Here is a 22,634-nt window from a genome sequence, read left to right as displayed (position 1 = left end):
ATTGAAAAAAAAAAAAAGTATATTATCTCAGCTAGTTAGGTGTATAGATATAGAAATATATACCTTTACAGAATTAATTTTTTATATAATTTCAAATGATAATTTTTCTGTCATTTTAGTTTACTTTTTAATGGTCTTCTGAACTCTTCTGAACTGTTTGAACAAGTATTACTAGAATTTATTTATTTATTTAACTATTTAACTTTAACTGTCAACATGTATAACTTGAATGTATTAGAGATGTGCTATTGTAATACAATAAATAACACCAGTACATGTAATAAATTGTTAGAATATATACAGTATCTGCATACAATATTCAAGTCTGTTTTGGTGGTATCATTAATTATTTTTTTTCCACACTGTGAATTTTACGGCCTCTTTAATGTTGTTCAGCTTTGGTTTATTTACACCTGACCTAGAAGAAAGCATTTGTGTGTGAATGTTTTTATGTGTGAATGGTGCCCTGGTGACCCATCCAGCTTAAAAAAAAAAAAAAAAAACCCTGAGTAATTCATTCATTTAAAAAACAACAACTTTATTCTTCCTTGCTATTGCATCTATATACATGTAGACCTTCTTTTATGTTAGTGTCTCCTTTTAATCAGACAGTTTCACTACCCCTTTTCACTGAGCTTTAAACTAAAAAACAAATTTGAAAAACAAGAACTTTCCAGAAGGAAGAGAAAACTCTCTAGGCTTCCCACTGCTTTGGATTAACAACCACAGAATCATGAATAAATTAATACTGAAAGTGGAATATGAATAAATTAATGCAGGCTGGAATACTTACAGTATGTAAAAAAGCAAAATCTACATTCAGGTTATACCTTTTATTAATAGAAAGATAGCAACTAAGTGTTAAATATAAAATAATCAGGAAGTGTTTGTTGTGAAGAAATTAGGAGTTATATATTACTACATATTAAAAGTGGTCTAGTTTAAAGCAGTTTAGTGCTTATAGCTGCAACACTGCTGTTTAACAGGTTTAGATATTCCTAGGTTTGTTTGTTTTGTTTTGTTTTTTCATTTGAATGTCAATTACAGGTCTGGATTTTGTATGAAACATATTTTTGGTTTGTTAAATATTGTTAAATATGTCAAGTGTACAAGACAATCACATACACTCTTAAGTGCTTTTCTTTACATCTCCAAACATACTGGCATGAAATGGCCTTAGTGAGAAAAAAAGGTTCTGTCACATTACTATTTTAAATAAAACCCTGTTTAACATTTGTTTAATATTGTTTTCATATAGCTATATGTTTTCATATATACATATAGCTAGAGCAAATACATCAAATTACATTATGAAATATCATGAATTTAGTATTATAAAGTTATATCTGCCATTCCTTGTTTTATACTCAGATATAACCTTAAAAAAAAAAAAACTAAATCCAAACTATTTAACTTAGAGATTGCTCATTGTGACATTATGATTGTTTCATCTTTCTCTTTCTAAAGTATTTCACACTTCCTTGTATTTGGAAAAAACCCAAACAGTTATCTGTTCTGGCTAATATGGAGATTTATTCTCAAATCAGCATGAACATCAGGGAAGTGACTCAGTTGTATCTGGGGAAATTGAATCCGCAATAAAAACAAATGGAAAGCATGCAGTATGTCTTGCACGTAATGTGTTAATAAAGCAATTAATTCTCAACCATTTTTATTTCATGAATTAAAATAAGCACAAAAGTACTGGAGGCTGAGAATCAATTTTCTGTACAGTAAACATTTTGTTTTTTATAGACCATGGCATTTGCATACTGCAAAAGGAGATCAGAATTATGGACTCCAAATAATCTATTTATACCTCAGATGTAGGTTGTATTATGTTTTGTCATAATATATATATATATAAAATGGCAAGTTCAATTACATATTCATATATGTTCAATATTCAATATTCAATATAAGAGTTCTGTGTGACCAATTTTTCACCTCACTGCTGTTCTTATTCAAGCTTTCATCTAGCTGTCAACTGATGACGCCGCACAGGCCAACCAATGAGATTTAAAGAGAGAGAAAGAACCGAACCTCTGGATACGTTCCACATCGCGGGTGTACTACTCTACTAAATAGTATGTGAAAGTGAATCACAAATGAATCAATTCTCTTTTGAACGACTCCTCTCGACTCTCTTCTTCTTCTCTCTCCTTCTCTTTATTATTTTAAATAAATTGATTCATTTAGCCTACTGGAAAAAAAACCCCTGAATAATCAGATTTTTTATAATTCAGATCTGATTAAATAATAAATTACTGAGTATAGCCTAATATTTTTATTCGAATAATACGCATGTTAAGCTATCATTTCATATTTATTCAGTGAAGCCATTTGAGGGTTTTTTTTTTTTTTTTTTTTTTTTTTTTTTTTTTTAATTCAGTCTATTCACAGGAAGCAAAACTGTTATACACAATGAGTTTAACTGTTTATATGAACAATTTGTGTCAAAAACGGGACTTTTTTCTCGTTATATTGCTATTAATTGTAGTGTGACTAAAGTTGAATATACTGAACCTATGTTATTGAGCTTTAGATTTGGAAATGAACATAGCAGTGTGACTGGCATAATTCTCAAGCCATTCGATTCAATTAGTCTCAATAATTTATATTAATTGATTAATTAATTAACTAATTAACTAACTAATTAATTAAAAAAAAATAATAGACAGACAGGCAGGCAGATAGACAGATAGATAGATAGATCACTTTAGTCATCCCAGAAGGAAATTGACATACTGAATTATAGCAGCACAGAGAGTTAGAAGTATACTACTGTAGAATCAATTATTATAATTATATATTCCTTAAATTCACTACAATCATTATAGCTTAATACACAATACATATATATACCACTGTTTTACATGTACAGCATTTCTTGATATGAAAACATTTCTGAATCAAAACATCAAGGAGTCGATTCATTAATTCAGTTTTGATTAGCATGCCACTTTCGCCTCCTAAATACTTTGACAATATAGGTTGCAACCTGTTAAGCATACTATTAAACTGTTGAGTGCGGAAGTAGGCTAGTGTATGTGCTTCAATGCGTTCTCTGCTCCTCCTCACCTTCTGAATCTGGGACTTTCCATCACCCTAGAATTAAAAAAAGAAAAAGAAAAACCGTGCCGCCCCACCGGTTAAAAACAGTTTGCTGGGCTGCAGAGCGTTCATTTGCTATTAGTCTTCAGCAGAGAGAAATAAATCCAGCACAGAGAGAGAGACACTCACACACCTGAGAGGATGGAAGAGCACAACGACGCCCTGCTGGAGAGAGCCTCCAGCTCCGAGACTGTGACCGAGCCGAGGCGGTGAGACTTACTCACACTCGCACTCTAAATCTAGATTTAGTATATAACACCTGAATATTTGTTTGTTTGTTTGTTTGTTTTGATCAAATTAACAGTGTGCTGTTGAGTTTTTATTGCCAAGACAATAGCTTGCAATGGAGTCATTTAGTTTATTGAGATATAAACCAATAGATTCCAGAGCAAATTTTGTAATAAAATTTCACTAACTTATATTATTTAATTTTTAACTGGCACATATTGCAGCTTAGAACGCTTTTATGATCTCTGTTTACTCAGCCATACTTTTGGTACAAAAGGCGCACATAAATGATATATAATTCGTTCATTTATAAAAATGATTTGCAGTGTATTAGGTTGCAATTTTGCTGCGTCGCAGTAATGGATAGGAATCCAGTTCTACCCGGCGACGTGTGACGTCAGACGCGAGGAATATTTGTGATTGGTCACATTCAGACGAATTGCTATTTAAAAAGATTTTTAAAGATCATGCTTATTTATTTGTATGCCTTTTCCACTTATCTAGCATATTTAAAACCATCAACTATTGTCATATATTATATGTAAATAGTTTATTTATTTATTGTAATATATAGACTTCTAAGCTCTATACTTAATTCCCCCAAGTCTATTAATTTGCTTGTGGAGTCTTTATGCAATATGAAGAAAATAATCTGCATAGCAAGCAAGTCGAATCAAATCTTGTTGGTGTCAGGGTTTTTTTTCCCATTTTTATTATATTTTTTTTTAACACCTAATAATTTGGGTCATATTCTAATTTTTGGTCACTTGGTCATGTTTAATTTAAATGTGTAGTCTTTACATAATATCTAATCTAATACATTTTATACTTCATTTTTTTTTAGCATATTCGTATAAATTCATAATATTTTATTGACATTCTATATTCAATCAGAACTGCCAGTTTTATTTTAATTATCATACTTTAGTAATGATCATTAAATATGTTATTTTTTTTTTATGTATATGCATAAGAGACATACCAAGTACTATAACTTGTGAAAATAAAAATGATAATTGATATATTATTTGTCAAATGTCAAATTTGCCCCTCATTAGTCTTTTCTCCTCTGAGCAGGAGCCCCAATGGTAAAGCACTGAAGGTGGCCGGTCTGACCGTGCTGGCTTGTCTCCTGCTGGCTGGTCAGGCTTTCACGGCCTACTATGTCGTGGGACAGAAGGATCATCTCCAAGCTCTGGAGCAGGGTCAAGACACCCTGAAGAAGGAGCTGACTCGCATGCTAACAGGTACGACAGACAGAAAGCAGCAAAACAATGAGAGAATGAGGAAGTGAAAGAGAAGGACCAAAACTACACAGGTTAAAAACCAGTTAGGATTATAAAGATGAAAACAAGATCTGATATAGTAAGGTATAGAGTGAGGTAGAGGGGGAAATGAATATATTAATAAATAACAAAAAAGCAAAAGTGGGGAAGTACATTTTTTTTTCTTTACATTTTTCTACCTATTATTCAAATGCAATTAATTATGACTTGCTGTTTCTCATTGTCTCCATAGTTGCTCCTAAAATGATGAACACCCCCATGAGCAAAATGCCACTGATGAGGGCCTTTGATGAGGCCAGCCCAAAACAGCGCGTACCACTCACGGTGAGAGCTGAGCTACAGAACGAAAAACACAGCACTAGGGCTCTTTATCTATTAGTCCAGAAAGTCAGAAACAATCCTGACCTTTTATTTATTTTTATAAACAGATTTGTGTTTGTAACAACCCATGACTGAATTCTTGTATTACATTATCTTTTTGATTGTAATTATAAAAACATTTTTTTTCAGAGACTGCAGTCATCCAGCTTCCCAAGCCAGAAGGAGGGAAGTGGTCTTGTGGATGGTACAGTACAAAACACTTCTTATTATAAAAGGAACAATGATGCATCAAATGATAGCAATGATGAGTCAAATGTAAAAGCCCCCTTTACATTAGAAATTCCCATGTGCTTAAAATGTCTCATACACTTTCACAACGTTACTATAAAGATAGCCATAATATTCTTCACACTTATTTGATTGAATGTTCACAGCAGTAAGTCACTAATTATCTGAACGGGCTCATATATGATCTGTGGACACATAGGGAAAGGGTGGAAATGTGTAAAAGAAAAAACGAGAGTGAGACGAGAGTGATGTCACTATATGAAAGTAATGAAGCAGAAGTGAAACGTTGCATATTACAAGCTTATTAATAAAACACTTGTCATATGGATACAATATTTTTTGTAAGGAAATTATGAACAGAGGAACTAAGCAAATTTTTGTTGTTAGAAGGCCCCAGAGTAATTGCCCAGAGCAAGAGGATGGTTGCCGCCATGAACCACATGCCTCTGTACAGTCTGCAAAAGCTCGAGGAGGAGGAAAAGACCTCGGCGCTTCCTGGTAGGAAATACATTCTTCTTCTCACACACACACACACACACACACACACACTGGTGGTTCCAGAAATCTGAGTTCACAATCAGGATCTGTTTTTATTTAGCAAATGTAACAATTTAGAAATTATCAACTTTTATTACTATAAGGCAAAAAACAAAAAGTTTGTTCTTCTTTTCTGAAACATTGTTGAACATTTGTATTGTTTGTACCTTGCAGAAGAAAAACACGTTTTAGTTTATAATAATAATAATAATAATAACTATTATTGTTGTTGTTGTTGTTATATAATTCCTGTATAACCTATCAACTTTTTCATAAATGATTAAAAGGAAGCAGTTCTTGGTTGTGATATCAGACTTTAAGATCATAATGTACTTGTAGCAGAAGCTAGTGATAAAAGTTAGATGCTTCCTAGCAGCTTGAACTAGTAGCATATTGAGATAAAGATCTTAAATAAAAACACAGACCCAGGTCTCTCTGTTTATCTTTGTCATCCTCCTTCCGTCTGTAGCTTTCGTGTTGGAGTCTAAGTGTAAGATTGAGGCTGGGCAGGTCAAACCAGGCTTCTTCGAGCCACAGTGTGATGAGGAGGGCCACTTCAAGCCCAAGCAGTGCTGGCACAGCACTGGCTACTGCTGGTGTGTGGATAAGAACGGCAAGGAGATCCCTGGCACTCTGACACGTGGACCACTGGAATGTGGCAGTGGTGGGTTTCCAAATCTCAGAAGCACATAACCATAATTAGCATCAGCTAAGTAATTGCATCATAAAGTCATTGTTAAGTGATAGCATGAATATACCTAGAACATGATAAAAGAGGCTTAATGATGGACCAACATACCGTCTATGTAGGACTTTCATATATGCAGAACATGTGTAATAGTCTTGGCCCCTTCCTTAGCAAAGTGGATTGTGTTATAATGTCTTCTGAGAGACATCATCAGCTTAAATCAGCAGAATTAGTTTCACAATTGTTTCATAGTTGTATTTTATACGGAGACGTAAATATCACCATTCACTAAACCAGGTAGCCACCTTCCCACCATTCTCCCACCATTGACTTGAACTACAGCCCACCTTCCACTATTCTCCCATCATTCACCACAACCAGAGTCCACATTCTACCATTCTCCCACCATTTACTACAACCTGAGTCCACATTCTACCATTCTCCCATCATTCACCACAACCAGAGTCCACCTTCTACCATTCTCCCACCATTCACCACAACGGGAACACACTTTTCCACTATTTTCCAGCCATTCACAAAGAACCTCTTTGAAACTTGAACCTTCAAGTTTATCACACATCATTTCCCCAGAAACCATGTTTAACATTTAATTACCAAACTAACCACAGTTAAAAAATATTCTCTACTAACATTAGCCAGATATAGTGAGCCATGATGTAGTACAAAAGGTCAGGTTATACATCACCTACTAATTACTTATCAGCTTTGAAATGAAACACAGAAAGAGCTTATCGTCATGATTTCTGTACGAACAAGTACTTTAACATTGTCTGTCTATTGTTAAAGCAAAATCCTATAAATGTATATAAAACTATAAATTCTGCAGTAAGTGTTCAGTTTCTATAAATTCAGTCAAATGCATGTGTTTGGTTGATTACTAATATGCTCTATTTCTCCTCTTCTTCTAATCCAAGAACCCATTCTTGAAGAAGTCCCAGCCAACTAAAAGCTTGGTGAGAGTCATTGTCCATTTGACATCAAAATACATCAAGCAACATACATAATGTTATTCATGTTTCATTTCATTGTTAAACTCTACATGATGTAAGCAAGGATTTTAATGTTAGTTCTTCTAACCCACTTTTCTTTCTCCCTCTTATTCCAGGCTAAAGCCAGCTGAATGGGAAAACTGGAAGTTGAAATCGTACATCCTAAATCAAACGGACTCTATCAATAAAAATCAGATACTATTAGCTATCCTGTCCAGTATCTGTCTCTTATCTGACTCATTATTTCACAGCAGATTTGCGTAACGTGATTACTTCTTGATTATAACAAATAAATTCATTTAGCATCTCATTCTGTTTTGTTCTATTAAGATTAGATGTTTACTGGTAATTACTGTTACATTCATACCAGTTGCTAAATACTGACACACATTATGCTCATGTGGCTGTATTTATTCCTGATCTGTGTTTATTATTGATTTGCCTATTTTAAAATTTTCTAACTTAAGGCATGTTTGGAGATGGCAAAAGACTGTAGGTGATGGTTCTATGAATAAAAAGGAATGTATTGTAAATAAGTGGCCTTCGAATAAACTATGCCTCACTCTTCTAAAGAGGTCTGATTACTTTTGCATCAAAACCTACAGTCCACATATCACAACAGGTAGAAGATGCATTGAGCATCATGTTTGACTCTTTCAGTAAAGTTGTGTGTAAATGTTCTTGAGGACCAAACCGAACAACAACAAAAAAAATCCTGACAGATTTACAAAACTTTGAGAACCTTTTTTGAAAACTCTGAGAATGACAAAAGGACAATTAAACATGCCTTAATTTATGTATTTGTTTTGGACTCCTTTCTTTTAAGTCATTGATATCTCACAAAATTAACATTTTCGTTACATTCTTGAGTGTAAGAGAAAAGCATGCCATATAAATTTGACAAATGGATGTAATTTGCAATAATTCATGCCAAATATATGGTTCAAGGCCTATGGTTCACGTTAAATGTCCATTTCTTCTTATCTCTCATGATTTGTCTAACTATGGATTTTTATGAATGGCAGCGTTGGCAGAGTTGGGGAATGGCAGAGTTGTATTAAGATAATTTAGGGGTTCCTAATAAAGGTTCCAGTTTAATAGGGAGAAATAATAAAAAAAGATAATTTTAACAAGCACACAGGCATATTGGTCAATTGGTATGGTAAAAATAGAAGTATGGCTAGACGCCAAATATAAAAAGTTTGTAAGTTTAAAAATGAAACAAAATCTGTGGAAAGCTAGAAGAGCTAGAGTACCAGAGAAAAGAGGTCAAATTTAAACAGTCAAAACTGCTGAATATTGATAATAAAAGGATTATTCATGATTATAAAACCATGAAACCATGAATACTCTATAACATGATGCTCCTGAGCTGCTCTGAGACAAGCCTGTAATAGTAATTCACAGTCAACTAGATCATTTAGAGGACCTCAAAGTGGAGAAAGTGGATACTCACTAATAAATATTTTACTGCACTGTAGCACAGTGACTTGCTTTACTGTAGACCAGGAGGGACAACACAGCAGTTTTCTGCTCTACACACAGCATGGATACATCTGTAAGTACTGACACCCATGCTTAACCATTATTATTATTATTATTATTATTATTATTATTATTATTATTAGCAGTAGTAGTAGCAGTGGTAGTATTAGTGTTAGGATTACTATTAGTAGCATTAGTAGTATTAGCAGCAGCAGCAGCAGCAGTAATAGTAGTAGTGGTAATAGTAGTAATAGTAGTAGTAGCAGTAGTAGTAGTAGTAGTAGTAGCAGAAGTATTAGTAGAACAAACCCCAATTCTGAAAAAGTTGGGACAGTATGGAAAATGCAAAAAAACCCAAAACATTTTAAAATTAAATTCACCCTGTACTACATTGAAAACGCATTATTAACACATTATTTGATATTTTACTTTATTTAATAAAAAAAAAAAATACACTCATTTCAAATATGATGACTTCAACAACACTCCAAAAAGTTGGGACAGTCGAATGTTTACCCCTGTGTAACATCACCTTTTCTTTTAATAACACTTACTAAGTGTTTGGTCGCTGATGACACCAGTTGGTTAAGCTTAGCAAGCGGAATTTTTAAACGTGTTGCATGCATCAATTTCAAAATAAACGTTTACCTTCAAAAACAATGCAGTTGATTAGGTAAAACATTAACTACCTTGTCTTTATACGTCAAAGTACATTTACAAATCACTCCTCTTTGTTTTTATTAGTATTTTCCATACTGTGCTAACCTTTTCGGAATTGGGGTTATAGTAGAAGTAGCAGTAGTTAGAGCATATTTACTGCAATTTAATGGAAAGAGCTATCAGTTTCAACAGTTATAAAAGTCTTATATATATATAAGATATAAGAAGAAAAGAAGTAAAGAAGAACATACAGTATATCCAGTAAAGTCTCAGCATTTAAATAAAATTCTTAATTAAAACGTGCTAGAAAAAAAGGCTACAAGGTCTGTCTGTTGTTGGGTTCAGGAGAAAATCGAAAGAGAATCTGTGATGGATTCAGCAGAGAGGAAGAACAACTTACAACATCTTCTGAGAGAAGAGATGGAAATGCACCTCAAAGGTGTGTATGTACATACAGTATGTGTTTGTGTAGGTGAAGCTTGGAAAGATCAGATAAACTGTGTTGTATTTTTCCATTGATAACACTGTAACATCTTTATTAAAAACGCCAGAACCTGTCTTGTGCTCAAGGCTAAACAATGAATATGATACGAATGAATTAATTGAACGGACATATAACTTTCCTATATGGATATCTTAGGTTACTCTGCTAACTCTCTATCCTTTTACAGTTTAAAAACAATCACAAGGTAGAACTACTTATCATTACCACACAAGTAAGGTTAATGCTGCTGCTGCTGATGACACTTGAGGATGTTTCATGATGATGATGATGATGATGATGATGGTGGTGGTGGTGACAGTGGTGGTGTTGGATAATTAATGTTGATAATAATAATAATGGTGACTGATGATGTTGGTGATGGCAGAGGGCCGAACCAGTGTGGAGAGGAACCAGGAGAGGGTCAAGCGCATTAAGCAGCTCAGAGAGGAACTGTACAAAGAGGAGAAAACACAAAAGGATTCTCTTGAAGAATCACAACAATCAGGACAAGACTGTAGTCCAGTAAGTGACTGGTAAATATCTGATGTCTGAAATAGTAACACAGACACAGAAATAATAAGACTAGACACACACATGCAAAATAATAATAATAATAATAATAATAATAATAATAATAATAATAATAATAAAAAAATTATATGTAAAAATATAATAATCTCCCCCTCGACGTCCCTCGCTGACCTGTCAGCAGCATGTCAACATCAGTATGCGTAACGTATGTGTGTGTTTTATCCTAATAATTAGCACGTGTGTAGTGCAAAAGAATATGGACAGATTTCTTAAAAGAAAAGCTCCAGATACTTCTGGACCATCAACTTCATCCTCATGTAGCTAATGCTGTCTAGCATCAGTGTTTGTGTAGGGTGCCTCAAATTTTTTGAACAGTTTCAAAGGATGCTGTGACTGAAAAAAGGTTGGGAAATGCTGCCCTATATCACTATAAGCTGCTATTATAGAAACAATAACATATTCACATGAGCGCATTAATATAAAGCTATGATTTCCCTTGCAGCCTGAACTACTGCTATTACAGTACCGAACATTAATCAACACCTTCTGACCAAACAGATTTCAACAGCGCTGTGGTATAAAAATGTCTAAATACTAATGAATTTCTTTAATAATAACAACATATTTGCACTGGAGTACGACCAAACATTACCAAATTATGAAATATATTAATGATAACAGATTCTTAAAGATGCGTATGCGTCGCTAATTTGCCTGACTGACACTGCATCAGCTTGACACATGTGTGGTCCCAGGAGGAATACTCCAAACTCCAGGAGCAGATGAGGAAGATGAAAGAAGATCATGAGAGAGTGATACAGGAGGAACTGCTAAAGATGGAACGTGAACTGCAGGAAGAGCAGGTGGGAAAATTATCTCTGCATTCCTTGTTAAGCTACTCAGAAAAAAAAAAGTCAGAACCTTCACTTCGCTCAAAGTTTTTATCAACACTTGTGTAAAATAAATACTATAATCAGGTCTAAGATTGTTTATCACCATACGAGTAAAGCTTGTGTATATTTACACTACAGAGCTTATCTGGACTTTAATATTGAAGTAGCAAACACACTCATTCATAAATTTTAGTCTGTACTCATTCACTAACACAAACTAACTTGCAGGATAAGGATGAACACAGCCTTCTCTAATTTGGTTTCACTGGGTTTTAACTTAAATATATAATTAAACAAGCTTTATAAAAGATTTCTGCGTGAAATTGTTTCATATCTTGTCTATAGTTCTGCTACAGTTTCAGACTGTACATGCATGCATATGCGTGTGTCACGGCATTAAAACCGAATTAAACTAAACGATCACCCCTTCCACGTCTAGCCAGAAGGGCTGGAGGATGAAGTGATGTACATGAGAAGAGAGAGGCAGATCCTGGTGCTGCAGATCGAGGCCCTGCGCAGAGAGAACCAACAGGCTCAGGCAGACCTTGAGACTCAGTATAAACTCCACCAGCAGGAAGTGCACTCTCTCAGAGAGGAGAGCCTACAGGTAAGAGGGAAGACTGCATGAAGTGCATTCTTTAACCCTAATATACTGTTCAGAGCTAAATAATCCATTAAATGTTTACTACATAAAAGGTTAACGCGATAGTTTACTCAGAATTTTAAATTCTGTCATGAATTTCTCCTTCTCATGCCATTCCAAACGCATAAGATTTTCGTTCATCTTCGGAACACAAATGAAGACATTTTTAATGAAATCTGGGAGATTTCTGTCTCTCCATTTACAGTCCAGGTAACCAAAACGTAAACAGTTACTTGGTTACTTAGACTGTAAATGAAGGGACAGAAACCTCTCAGGCTTCAATGGAAGATGCATCAACTCCAATTCTTACATCTGTCATATGGTTTAATGATTTTAATAAATGTCACCTGAATTCCATGCAATTGTTGATTTATTTTGGGAGAATTTTAGTAGAATTTTAGCCTACAAACAAATTGTATTGTAGGATAATTGTAGGGGAAAAGTATAAACAACACATCTGTGTTATTCTGTGTTAATTTTTTAACCTGTGGAAATGTACTAACACACTGATTGTGTTAAAAGCAACGCAAAATGTGTTGTCCTTAACTAGACACGCAGGTGTGTTCAAAATCAACGCATGATTGAGTGAAGGTTCGTATCAATATATTTATCCATAAAACCATTACTGTACACTAGAAAAAGCAAAAATATGTGATAACAGTCCAGTTTACATGACATTAAACACACTGCTATCTTCGTTAGTTTTGGTTTACTTGTTTGTAATGACCACTGGATCGTAAATTGATTACTCAGGTTTTTTTTTTGGACGTTTTAAACATCTCCTTTGATCAAAATCTGACGCTTTCATCTTAAATATATGACTTATGAGAGTCATTTAGTTCAAAGTCTATATATAAACACCACTTTAGCAGCTCTAGCAATACATTTCTGAACACCTTCTTGTGTATAAATAAAGGAGATACCATGTTGATATATTTGTTTATAATCTGGTATATCTGACATTTTCAAAGGTTAAAAATAAGCCTGAAAATATTAACCCATTTATGAAATAAAATTAACTCTGCATTTTTGTACAAATGAAACCCTCCTTTAGGTTGAAAAACAACGCATTTGCTGGGTTACCCAACTTGATGGGTTGCCCCAAAACGTGTTCCGTCCTATATTTTTCCAGCTGTTGGCCTAAAAATAACCCATTGTTGGGTTGTTTTTAACCCGGTGTTTTTTAGAGTGTGGGGTGACAACCTCAATGGTATGTCTTTTTTTACATTTAGGTAGGGGACCTTGGAAGGAGTGAACCTTTACAACTCATTTAAGACACATGATTAGACTTTAAGAACCATTGTTGTACCTCAAGTATATATAACTGTACAATATCATTTTGTTGACAAAGTAAAAGCAAAGCACAACTAAAAAGATTTAACATGAAACTCTATGTGATGGGGCAAATTCTGTAACGAACATGGAGAAACATTTAAAATGCACATTTGCCACGCACCTCCGGGGTCGGGGATTCGAATTCCACCTCCACCCAGTGTGTGTATGTATGTATATATAGGAATAAGGAATAAAAAAACTACAGAGTTTGCTGTCATAGGAAAACAATCACTGATGAAAATAAAAACATTCTTTTTCATCTTCTAAAAAGAATTTTTAGCAATTTACCAATGATGTGTTTATTTATTAAATAATGGACCAGACATTTTAAAAAAAATTATTATTCATTTAGTTAGGTTTACTGTTGTGGACTATCGAGAATTTCACAGCACTGTGGCATAAAAATAAAAAAGAAACAAAAGAAGTTCAATGTGTACTCATACACCTGACCATCAGGAGGATTTCAAAGTGTGTCAATGGCTTTCATGGGGTTTCCCCCCTAAACATTTGATGTATTTCCAATAAATAATTGTATTTATGTATTTTCTGAATATTCTGAGGCTGAGACGACAGAAATAAAGACCTTGATATCGTCATTAAATGCATGAAAATGTCAAAATAACATTAAATGTATTTAACTTTGAATTAATTTAATGCTCAATTGTTTGTATTTAGGTGTTTCGGACATTTCGCCAGGTGCTGGAGGAGCAGAAGCGGCTGTCAGAAGGCAGGTACAGGACTCTGCTACTGGAAGCCATTCAGGACGCCGTGTATCTGTCCTCCCTAAACCAGCAGCTTCAGGCGGACAACATGCAGCTCCTCAAAGGTGACTCTGTTCTTCTTGGAAATCTTTCAGACACTTGAAATCGAAAATGCTAGCACAGATAAGCATGAACGACGCTTATACCTGCCTATTAGTTTTTGTTTTATTATTAGCAGTTGGATGATGTGTGAGAAGGGTAAAATGTTTCATGATGAGGTGAGGATTTGCTGTTCTAAATCAGTAATAACCAAAACTGCTTCTGGAGCTTTATGCACAAACCCTGACATTATTTGCTTGAAATGGGGATTGGCATTTTAACCATAATGGCTAACTGAAAAAAAGAATAAAAACATTTCTCTAGCGGTTAAAAATAGTTCTGAGACAAATATCAGCCAGCAGGAAAAAACTCCTTCCAGATAAATTATTTCAATTGGAATTTGGTGCTGATGAGTAAACAACTGAATAAACATTAAATGTAACTATTAGCTAAAAAAAAGATTTTTTTTATTACAAAAAAGTAATTATTGGCAAATTGCTGTGGTGTAAGAGGAATGAAACATATTGGTAACTGCCATTTCTTTCTTTTAAATTATTATTATTATTATTTTTTTTTTTTAGAAAAAAACAAGACACCACCCTGTTGTTTTTCCATATTTATATATTTCTGTAGCCTAATATAAGTGATTTTTTTTTTTTTTAAAAGATAATTCATGTTCATTAGAGAATCCCTCCCTCCCCAAAATCATGTAAGGTTTATAGTCTTAGTTTACTTTTGCCACCGAAAAGATCATGTAAAATTATAGTTTTGTCTCCTAATGCACAATTGTGGTCTTTAAGGTCGTATTGTGTCCTGTAGATTCAATGCATTTTAAAAGGAGGTCCACTACATATTCTAGGAACCCTAACTATAGGGGTATAAAAGATGTACCCTTGTTGGCAACTGCTTGTATCCTGTGTGCATCTCTTAAACTGATGAGATTTTTTTTCTCTTGCTGTAGCTTTGTCTGAGCTGAAGGCTGTGTCTGACAAACCCAAGCTACACGAGTGAACGAGTCTCTCAGAGTTACACCATGGTTACAAAAGTGACACCTGTAGAGTAAGTGTTTTTGAAGTAGCAACACAGGATAAACTTGTAATGGTAGCACTATAAACACAAGGCTTGAAGTAAAGTCAAAACATACATAGACAAAAAGCCATGATAGATATGTTTAATATTTATTTCCATAATTCCACTCATAAATACTTTCAGACTCTGCGCTACATCAACTTTTGCATTGTTGAGCATAATAAAAATAAATCTCAAACAAACAAGACATTCAGATTAAAGAGATGGGTTTAAAAAAAAAAAAAAAAAAATCAATCAAACAGCACACACCTATGACCTAATCCAGTCAAACCTGCATCTAAATAAATCCGCAACTTCTATTTAAATATATGTGAGCAGACCAAAGATGAAGTAACATTAACATAAACTAAACATACACAAACACACAATTACACCATGTAGGGCTGCACAATTAATTAATTTATTTATATAACCAGGAAGATCCCATGGAGACATCACAATCTCTTCTTCCAGGTTAAAATGATTGTTTATTTTCCTTTTCAGTGTTATTTTTGTTCCCACTAAATAAAAGTATCGTTCAACCCAATTTTTATTTTTAATGTTAAAAAAAAAAACCCACAACAACGACTGCACTGTTAGCAATCTATATATTGTGATACATCACAGGACTGTCTTAAAGTATTAACCATATGATATGATATTTCCATCCAAATGCCCAATTAGACATCTTACATTCTAACTTGTGGGACATTTTTGTAAGATTGTGAATTTTATTTCGAATAGGCCTAATTAAAAAAAGTCAATTTATTATTATTTTTTTTACTTTAAAGTGAACCTATTATGGTTTTGAAACATGCCTAATTTTGTTTTAAAGGTCTCATGCATCCAAGATCAAGAAACACTTTAATATGCTAATAATTTAAACAGCAGCATTATATATATATTATTGTGCGCTTTGATTCCTGAAACTTTGCAGACTTTTTGCATTCACAAACAGCTATAGAACACACTACATGAAAGGAAATATTTGAAAAACCTTAATAGGTGCACTCTAATATGGGAGCTTAAAAATGTATCTGGTTTTATTTTAGTACTAATGTTTCCTATTACATTGCAAAGATTTTTACATTCCTAATCGATAAGCATTTGAATTAAAGTAAAACTCAATGCTCTGAATGCTGTATATATGAACAAAATTTGACAATAAAACTAAAATCAACACATTTAATTAAATGGGGATGTTAATTAAATGTACACATTATCGAGATGAAATCTTGACTGATACAGAGTTAAATGTGCGGCCCTACTCCCAGACCATTTACCTGTAATAGAGGTACACAGCCACTGCGATCATCAGCACAGTTAGGAGAAAGAAAGGCGTGAGCTGCAATCCCAGCAGCCCCCAGGAGAGCACGCTGTTCACCAGCATAGCTGAGGAGATGATGAAGAGTCGCGTGATTCCAGTTCCATGTTTCATTATTACAGACATGAGCAGGCCGTTAGCTGCCTGTCCTGCTACGATGACCCACACTAGTGCTGAATATCCTTCTAGAAACGCCTGCTCTGTTCCGCTGCTGTAGAAATGCGATGCCAGATTGAGCACCACACCGAATATGTACAGGAAAAGATTCTGCAGGCTCAGAGGCAGATGTTGGCTTTTTAAAACTTTCTCAGTGTAGACTGCAGCGAGTCCGGACACGAAGCAGTAAATGAGCACGAGCAGCAGTCCCCAGGCTGTGATATGAAGTCCGGTCCTTGCGTTCTCCCCTCCCTGATCTGGGATCTCCCATTCAAGGCTGGAGTAGCTGTGAAGTGCCCCGGCCACCATGAGAAACGCCAGGGCCGTCCACTGAGCACGGCGCAGCCTCTTCCTCAGACAGGAGGTGTAGAGCAGAGCGGTGGAGGCGATCTTCAGGTTGCTGAGAACTTGGAATGAACTGGGGTCCATGTAGGCCTGCATGAACACCACTAGGTTGTTGTTGAATGCGTAAAGCAGAGCGGGGACAGCGTACGGCATCGCTGCGGCCCAGGATACAGAAACCTTGATGGTGTGGACGTCCCCTGAAGCAAACAGCGCACTGAGAGAGATCAGAAGCTTGCTGAGTTCGATCAGAACGACGCAGGACGACGGACTGAAGGGAACGCGGCTGTCTGATTTAGTGAGAGCGATGAGAGGAGCGTGAGAGCCGTAGATGAGGACCGAGGTGATCAAGAGAAAGACCCAGCGAGTACCACGGAGCCATCGCTTAGTTCGTCGAGGGTTTGTTTCACTAGAACCAACATTCTTAATGATGATCATTTTCTACATCAAGTCTAAATTATGATTAGGACAGGATTAAACCTGTAAGGCAAGCAGACAACTCTCAGGACAAAATCGATAATGAATTCAAAACTAACTCTTCCTTAGTGCAATATAAAAACAAGCAACAGCCTCTTCAACTAGTCCTCAGTTTTCATTTCCTGTTCAGACAGTTATGAAAGTCAAGTATTAAATTACCCCACTTTTCTTAGTCCACTTTTCTTTGATTGTGATTCAAGCTGCTTCACGATTCCTTCTCTCTTTCGCCGTGTTAATTATTAGGACCTTTCTTCAAGGAGTTCAGATAGTCCTTTATGGTCGTCTCAATGTTTGGCACCTGATAGGTCTGTGCGGTGTAGATGCCTGTAAGGGTTCCCAAAGCGACCCCCAAGACGGCTGAGGCACGTAGTTTGGCCACCACATAGCCAGCCAGGAAGCCCTTCAGGAACGGAGAGGCTAAGAGTGAGCCACCCTGCAGGAGAGAGGACACACAGAGAAATGTTAAGAGCAGTAGGTCATGTTACCACCTCCTTATGTTTCCTTAAACATGAAACTCGTTGTTTTTTTGTGACAAAACTCTTCTACTTCTTTTTTTTTGGGGGGGGTTGTGACACCTATTGAGTATTTTGTTGATTAGGATTAGAAGTCTCTGGAGGGATGACCACCATTCTTCCAAAAGATATATTTGTGATATCTAAGGGCCCCGAGGATGTTTCATTGTAAAGGTAAAGGAGATCGGTCAGAAGAACTGATTTGGAACGATGAGTCACTTTAGGGGGGCAAGTTGGACACAGATCATACCAGCAAAATAAACGCCCAAACAGTATAACAGAGCCACAAATTCAATAATCCTTTCATTTGTTACTAGGGGTGTAATGATTCACTCCGGTCACAATTCGATTCGATTCACGATACTGGCTTCACGATTTCGGTTCAACTCTCAGAAAATTTTGAACAAAATTTGAACGAAGAAAATTACTCTAACCAATGTGCATTTTTGTCTCTAGAAAATGAAATAAATTAAAAATGGCTACGAACAGAGGTTTAAAATCATAAACAAGATGCACTATAGGGTCACTGCATCTTAATAAATACATTTATCAATTCTCCAAAAAATTTAGACTGAATAAACAAAATGTCTGACCTGGGGACTTTGAAAATGATCGACTTAAACTTAATGAGCTCCATAGCAGAAATAGAGCAACCAGTAGTTGAACACTCACTGGCGACTTAATCGCACAGCGACTGGCAGCGTTAAAATCCCTGTATGTGTGAATGTATCTTAACTCTGTTGGGTGTGCAGAGTGGGACCTCGGGTGTTCAAACATGCATAATTAATAGAATGCTGATTTCCACAATGCACATCACATTTTTGTCACAAGATGCATCCGGTCACAATGAATCGTTACACCCCTATTTGTTACCCATCTGTAAATGAAGCCTGGGCTGATTCATAGTAGAGATGCACCGATACAAAATTTCTCAGCCAATACCGATAACCAATTATTCAGAGTGATATCGGCTGATACTGATAACCGATGCAGATAGTTCTGCCTTTTATGCCTTCTTTTAAATTAATAATAATTAATTCCACAATCCTGAAAGAAATGTAAATAAAAACTTTATTCTCTCAATTTGAACAGTAACTGGTCTCATAAACAGAAAACACATTACTCACATTAACATTAACACATGAACTAAATTCTGAAGATTAAAGTAAGATTTCTTAACTTACTGAATGTCATTAATTCATATTAACACTGACTGAATTCTAAAAATCCTCCTGTTAGTCTCACATTCACTCACCACAAACAAAAGCATTTCTACTTCATCAATAACATCAAACTGGTAATATACAATATCAACTATTTTATATATTAACATTAACTGCATATGAAATACACTACTCTACAAATATATTTTTCTGTGTAATATATACTTTTTTGTCAACTCATCTTCATTTAAATCTTTCAACGGTGTACTGGAGCTTTAATTCAGCGCAAGCAGCGGGAAAAAAAAATACTTATTTAGACTCGACGCTGAATCTCCCGCTTCACTGCTGCAGCGTCCGGTGTAAAATTGTATCAGTGCAGAGATTACAGAGATTACACACTGCAGTTTTATCATCATTCCACACAAGAGACATCATCTTTACACACAGCACGAAATCCATGCGTTTTCCCACCATCTTTTGATTGACAGGATATAATCAGCCCTGATCATCGGATGTTTTTAAACGTGAAAAATTGCCTTTATCGGCCGATACATCTGTGCATCTCTAGATATTAGTTCCGGAGGGTGGCAGTACCTGTGGTATTCCAATCTGCACTTCATTCTCCACTCTTTTCTGAATATCTTCGAGTTGATCTTTGAGCTGTGCCAGATCCTTCAGCTGAGTCAGGGGATCCTGCACACACAAGCAACAAACCAAAATACAGTGAATACCGACAACATGACTTAACGCCGAACAATCGGTCCCATTAACTTATTAAGCTTGAGGAAGTGGTGTATCTAGTTGCAGCTTTGTAGGCTGTTCGCTCTTTTTTTTTTTTTAAAAAAATATCTATCGGCCCAGTGTAGGTGACGCGCCACAAAAAAGATGTCAGTCTACTATATATGACTACAAGTAGACCTGCGTGAAAGCAAGGTATCTAAACTTTTCAACGATACAAACCATGAAATACACAAATGTACAGTAGACTAAACTGCTAAAGTGACATGTTTTGTAGTTAATAATTTGCTATAATTATATGCAGACTATATAGCACAGACTGAACTGGTCTGGCATGTAATTGTGCATTAAATTACGTAACGTCATTCGTCCTTTGTGTTTCATTCGACCCACTTTGAAATGTTATGCTGCGGATATTAAATACATTTATTTGTGGTACATTATATGATTAGTAGAAACTGTTCTGGCTTTAGCTGAATTCTGGAAATCAGCCCAAAATTATTCTTATTATTTTTTTAAAAATCAGCGTTTTCTGCCAATAATGTACACCCCCCCCCCATGTCACAAACGACTCGTTCAATGATCCGTTCTAAAGGATTCATTCTAAACTCCTCCTTTCAGAGATCATACTCTGCTCTGATTAGTCAGATGTCCCAGTCTGTTGTGATTGGTCTACCGCTGTCAGCATGTGTCTAAAAGGGACCGCCCACTACCATAACGATTTTAAGCTCCGTCTGTCAGTGAGCAGCCGATGAAGACCAGAGGCGGGGCTTTTTTGTTACAAACCTACGTAGGTTAGTGCAGGAAGTATGTCTGGAATCACTAACGACTCGCTTCAGCTGTTCAGAATCGGTTCCGTCTTTTTGGAGTCAATAACTCCGATTGTCGTGAGCTTTGATTTTTTATTTAACTTTGCAGACTTTTTATATTCACAAACAGCTCTATAACACACCACATGAAAAGTAATATTTGAAAAACCATCATAGGTGCACTTGAAAATATTTTACTGATGATGAGTGATTATTTCCCACACTGATGCTACTGTGAACAGAGATGAGTGGAGTACAGAGACGGTAAGGCTCGTGTTTAAATGCGGCGAGTGACTTTTACTTCAGGCGGTGAGACAGAGAACGCATTTCTCGTTGTAAAATTATAATTCTTTCAAATTTGGCAGTACTGTTGTTGTAGATTAGGTTTTAGATGTGTCTGCAATCGGCCTTCTTTCAGTGGAATTAGAATAAAACATTTAAACACCATTTCGCTTCTCTTTTCACTTTTACAGGTAAATGCTACAACTGTACATGTGGGTGTGATCCATCTATCCATTCTCTGTACCACATAAACTACACAGGGTTGTGCTTGGAGCCTATCCCAGGGAATTCAGGCGGGGGACACCCTTGACGGGGCACAATCACACAACACACTACGGACAATTTGGAAATGCCAATCGGCCTACAACACATGCCTTTGGACTAGGGGAGGAAACCCGCCAAAGCACGGTGAGAAAATGCAAACTCCGAAGGCAGTGGTGGGATTTGAACCCGCAACCCCTGGAGGTGTGAGGCAAATGTACCAACCACTAAACCACCAGTTGCAAAAGCGGAAAAAAAAAAAAAAACCCATTTCAGCTCAGGAAAGTTTACTACACTATATATAGTAGGAGCATAGATAACAGTCAATGTCAAAATCTCACACTGTGAAGGGTTTTTCCAGGCCTCCGCACAAACATTTGCCCAACACGACGTGATTATTAGAAAACATGTACACGTGAGCATTTCACACGTGTGTTTATGAATGTACAGAGTTACAGTATTACCGTGCAACAAAACTCACAACCAATGACTAGTAGTTTTTCCTCATGTAAACAATCTTCACCGTCGTTAATATCCAAACGCATCAATTAATAAGTAGTTCTGTAGAAACTAGAAAAAACCCAAAGCGGTTCACAGGCACAGAAATAGATACACAAGCTACCATAACATGACATAACAGAGCAAGTGCAGTATTTTGGTTCAGTGGCTGAATTAAGGTGAAGGATCATCATATGAAGGATTAATACTACTAATAATTTTACCGTCACTATCGATAATCACACCATTTTCACCTGCACACAACACGCATTTTTATTTATTTGCAGTCGTACTTCACTCACCTTGCCATTCGCCATAGTTCCTCCTCGTGTGAATTACGTGCGATGAGATCTGTGCTCGACAGATCTAGCCTGGGCGGGGACCACACGGCCATGATCACTCAACTGCTTCTGCCTGTCTAGCGCCACATTTTCTTCTCAGTATAATTTATTTTATTGTCATTTTTATTTCTATTATAACACTTAATAGCTGCATATATTTTAACTAACTTACTAACTAACTAACTAACTAAATAAATAATAAATAAACAAACGCGTTTGCAGGTACTTTCACGCGAAACTTGCATTACTGAAGAAATCTAATTTGTTCATAAGTGTTAATCACTGCAAACTACGATCGTTTAAAAAAGGCATTTTATTTGCTTCTTAACGATAAACTTTCATTTAGTTGCTCGTTTCGGT

General features: G+C 35.7%; 3 protein-coding genes across 4 annotated transcripts; 1 reads left to right on the top strand and 2 right to left on the bottom strand.

Annotated features, from left to right (window-relative positions):
* Nucleotides 1–3,137: 3,137 nt before the first annotated feature.
* On the top strand, nucleotides 3,138–8,268 carry cd74a (CD74 molecule, major histocompatibility complex, class II invariant chain a). 2 transcript variants are annotated; one of them, XM_017484955.3, is made up of 8 exons: nucleotides 3,138–3,323; nucleotides 4,420–4,589; nucleotides 4,861–4,952; nucleotides 5,139–5,193; nucleotides 5,628–5,735; nucleotides 6,244–6,438; nucleotides 7,398–7,436; nucleotides 7,589–8,268. In XM_017484955.3, the coding sequence occupies exons 1-7, from the start codon at nucleotides 3,256–3,258 to the stop codon at nucleotides 7,427–7,429; spliced, it is 720 nt and encodes a 239-aa protein (XP_017340444.1). In that variant the 5' UTR covers nucleotides 3,138–3,255; the 3' UTR covers nucleotides 7,430–7,436; nucleotides 7,589–8,268. The 2 variants fall into 2 exon arrangements, with proteins under 2 accessions (XP_017340444.1, XP_017340443.1); XM_017484954.3 differs by having other exon boundaries at nucleotides 3,153–3,323; nucleotides 5,625–5,735.
* Nucleotides 8,269–15,460: 7,192 nt separating this feature from the next.
* slc35a4 (solute carrier family 35 member A4) lies at nucleotides 15,461–17,636 on the bottom strand. The gene has a single exon (XM_017484960.3). The coding sequence runs from the start codon at nucleotides 17,629–17,631 to the stop codon at nucleotides 16,651–16,653; it is 981 nt and encodes a 326-aa protein (XP_017340449.1). The 5' UTR covers nucleotides 17,632–17,636; the 3' UTR covers nucleotides 15,461–16,650.
* A 257-nt stretch (nucleotides 17,637–17,893) lies between these two features.
* LOC124628854 (SLC35A4 upstream open reading frame protein-like) lies at nucleotides 17,894–22,377 on the bottom strand. Its single transcript, XM_047159766.2, has 3 exons — nucleotides 22,236–22,377; nucleotides 19,940–20,038; nucleotides 17,894–18,103 (listed from the first exon to the last, which is right to left on the bottom strand). Exons 1-3 carry the CDS (start codon nucleotides 22,248–22,250, stop codon nucleotides 17,903–17,905), a joined length of 315 nt encoding a protein of 104 aa, XP_047015722.1. The 5' UTR covers nucleotides 22,251–22,377; the 3' UTR covers nucleotides 17,894–17,902.
* Nucleotides 22,378–22,634: the final 257 nt, after the last annotated feature.

The sequence above is a fragment of the Ictalurus punctatus genome, chromosome 14 (genome assembly GCF_001660625.3).
Source record: "Ictalurus punctatus breed USDA103 chromosome 14, Coco_2.0, whole genome shotgun sequence".
NCBI lineage: Eukaryota > Metazoa > Chordata > Actinopteri > Siluriformes > Ictaluridae > Ictalurus > Ictalurus punctatus.
The sequence above is the reverse complement of the archived record's forward strand: the minus strand, read 5'-3'. Positions and strand labels throughout refer to the sequence as shown.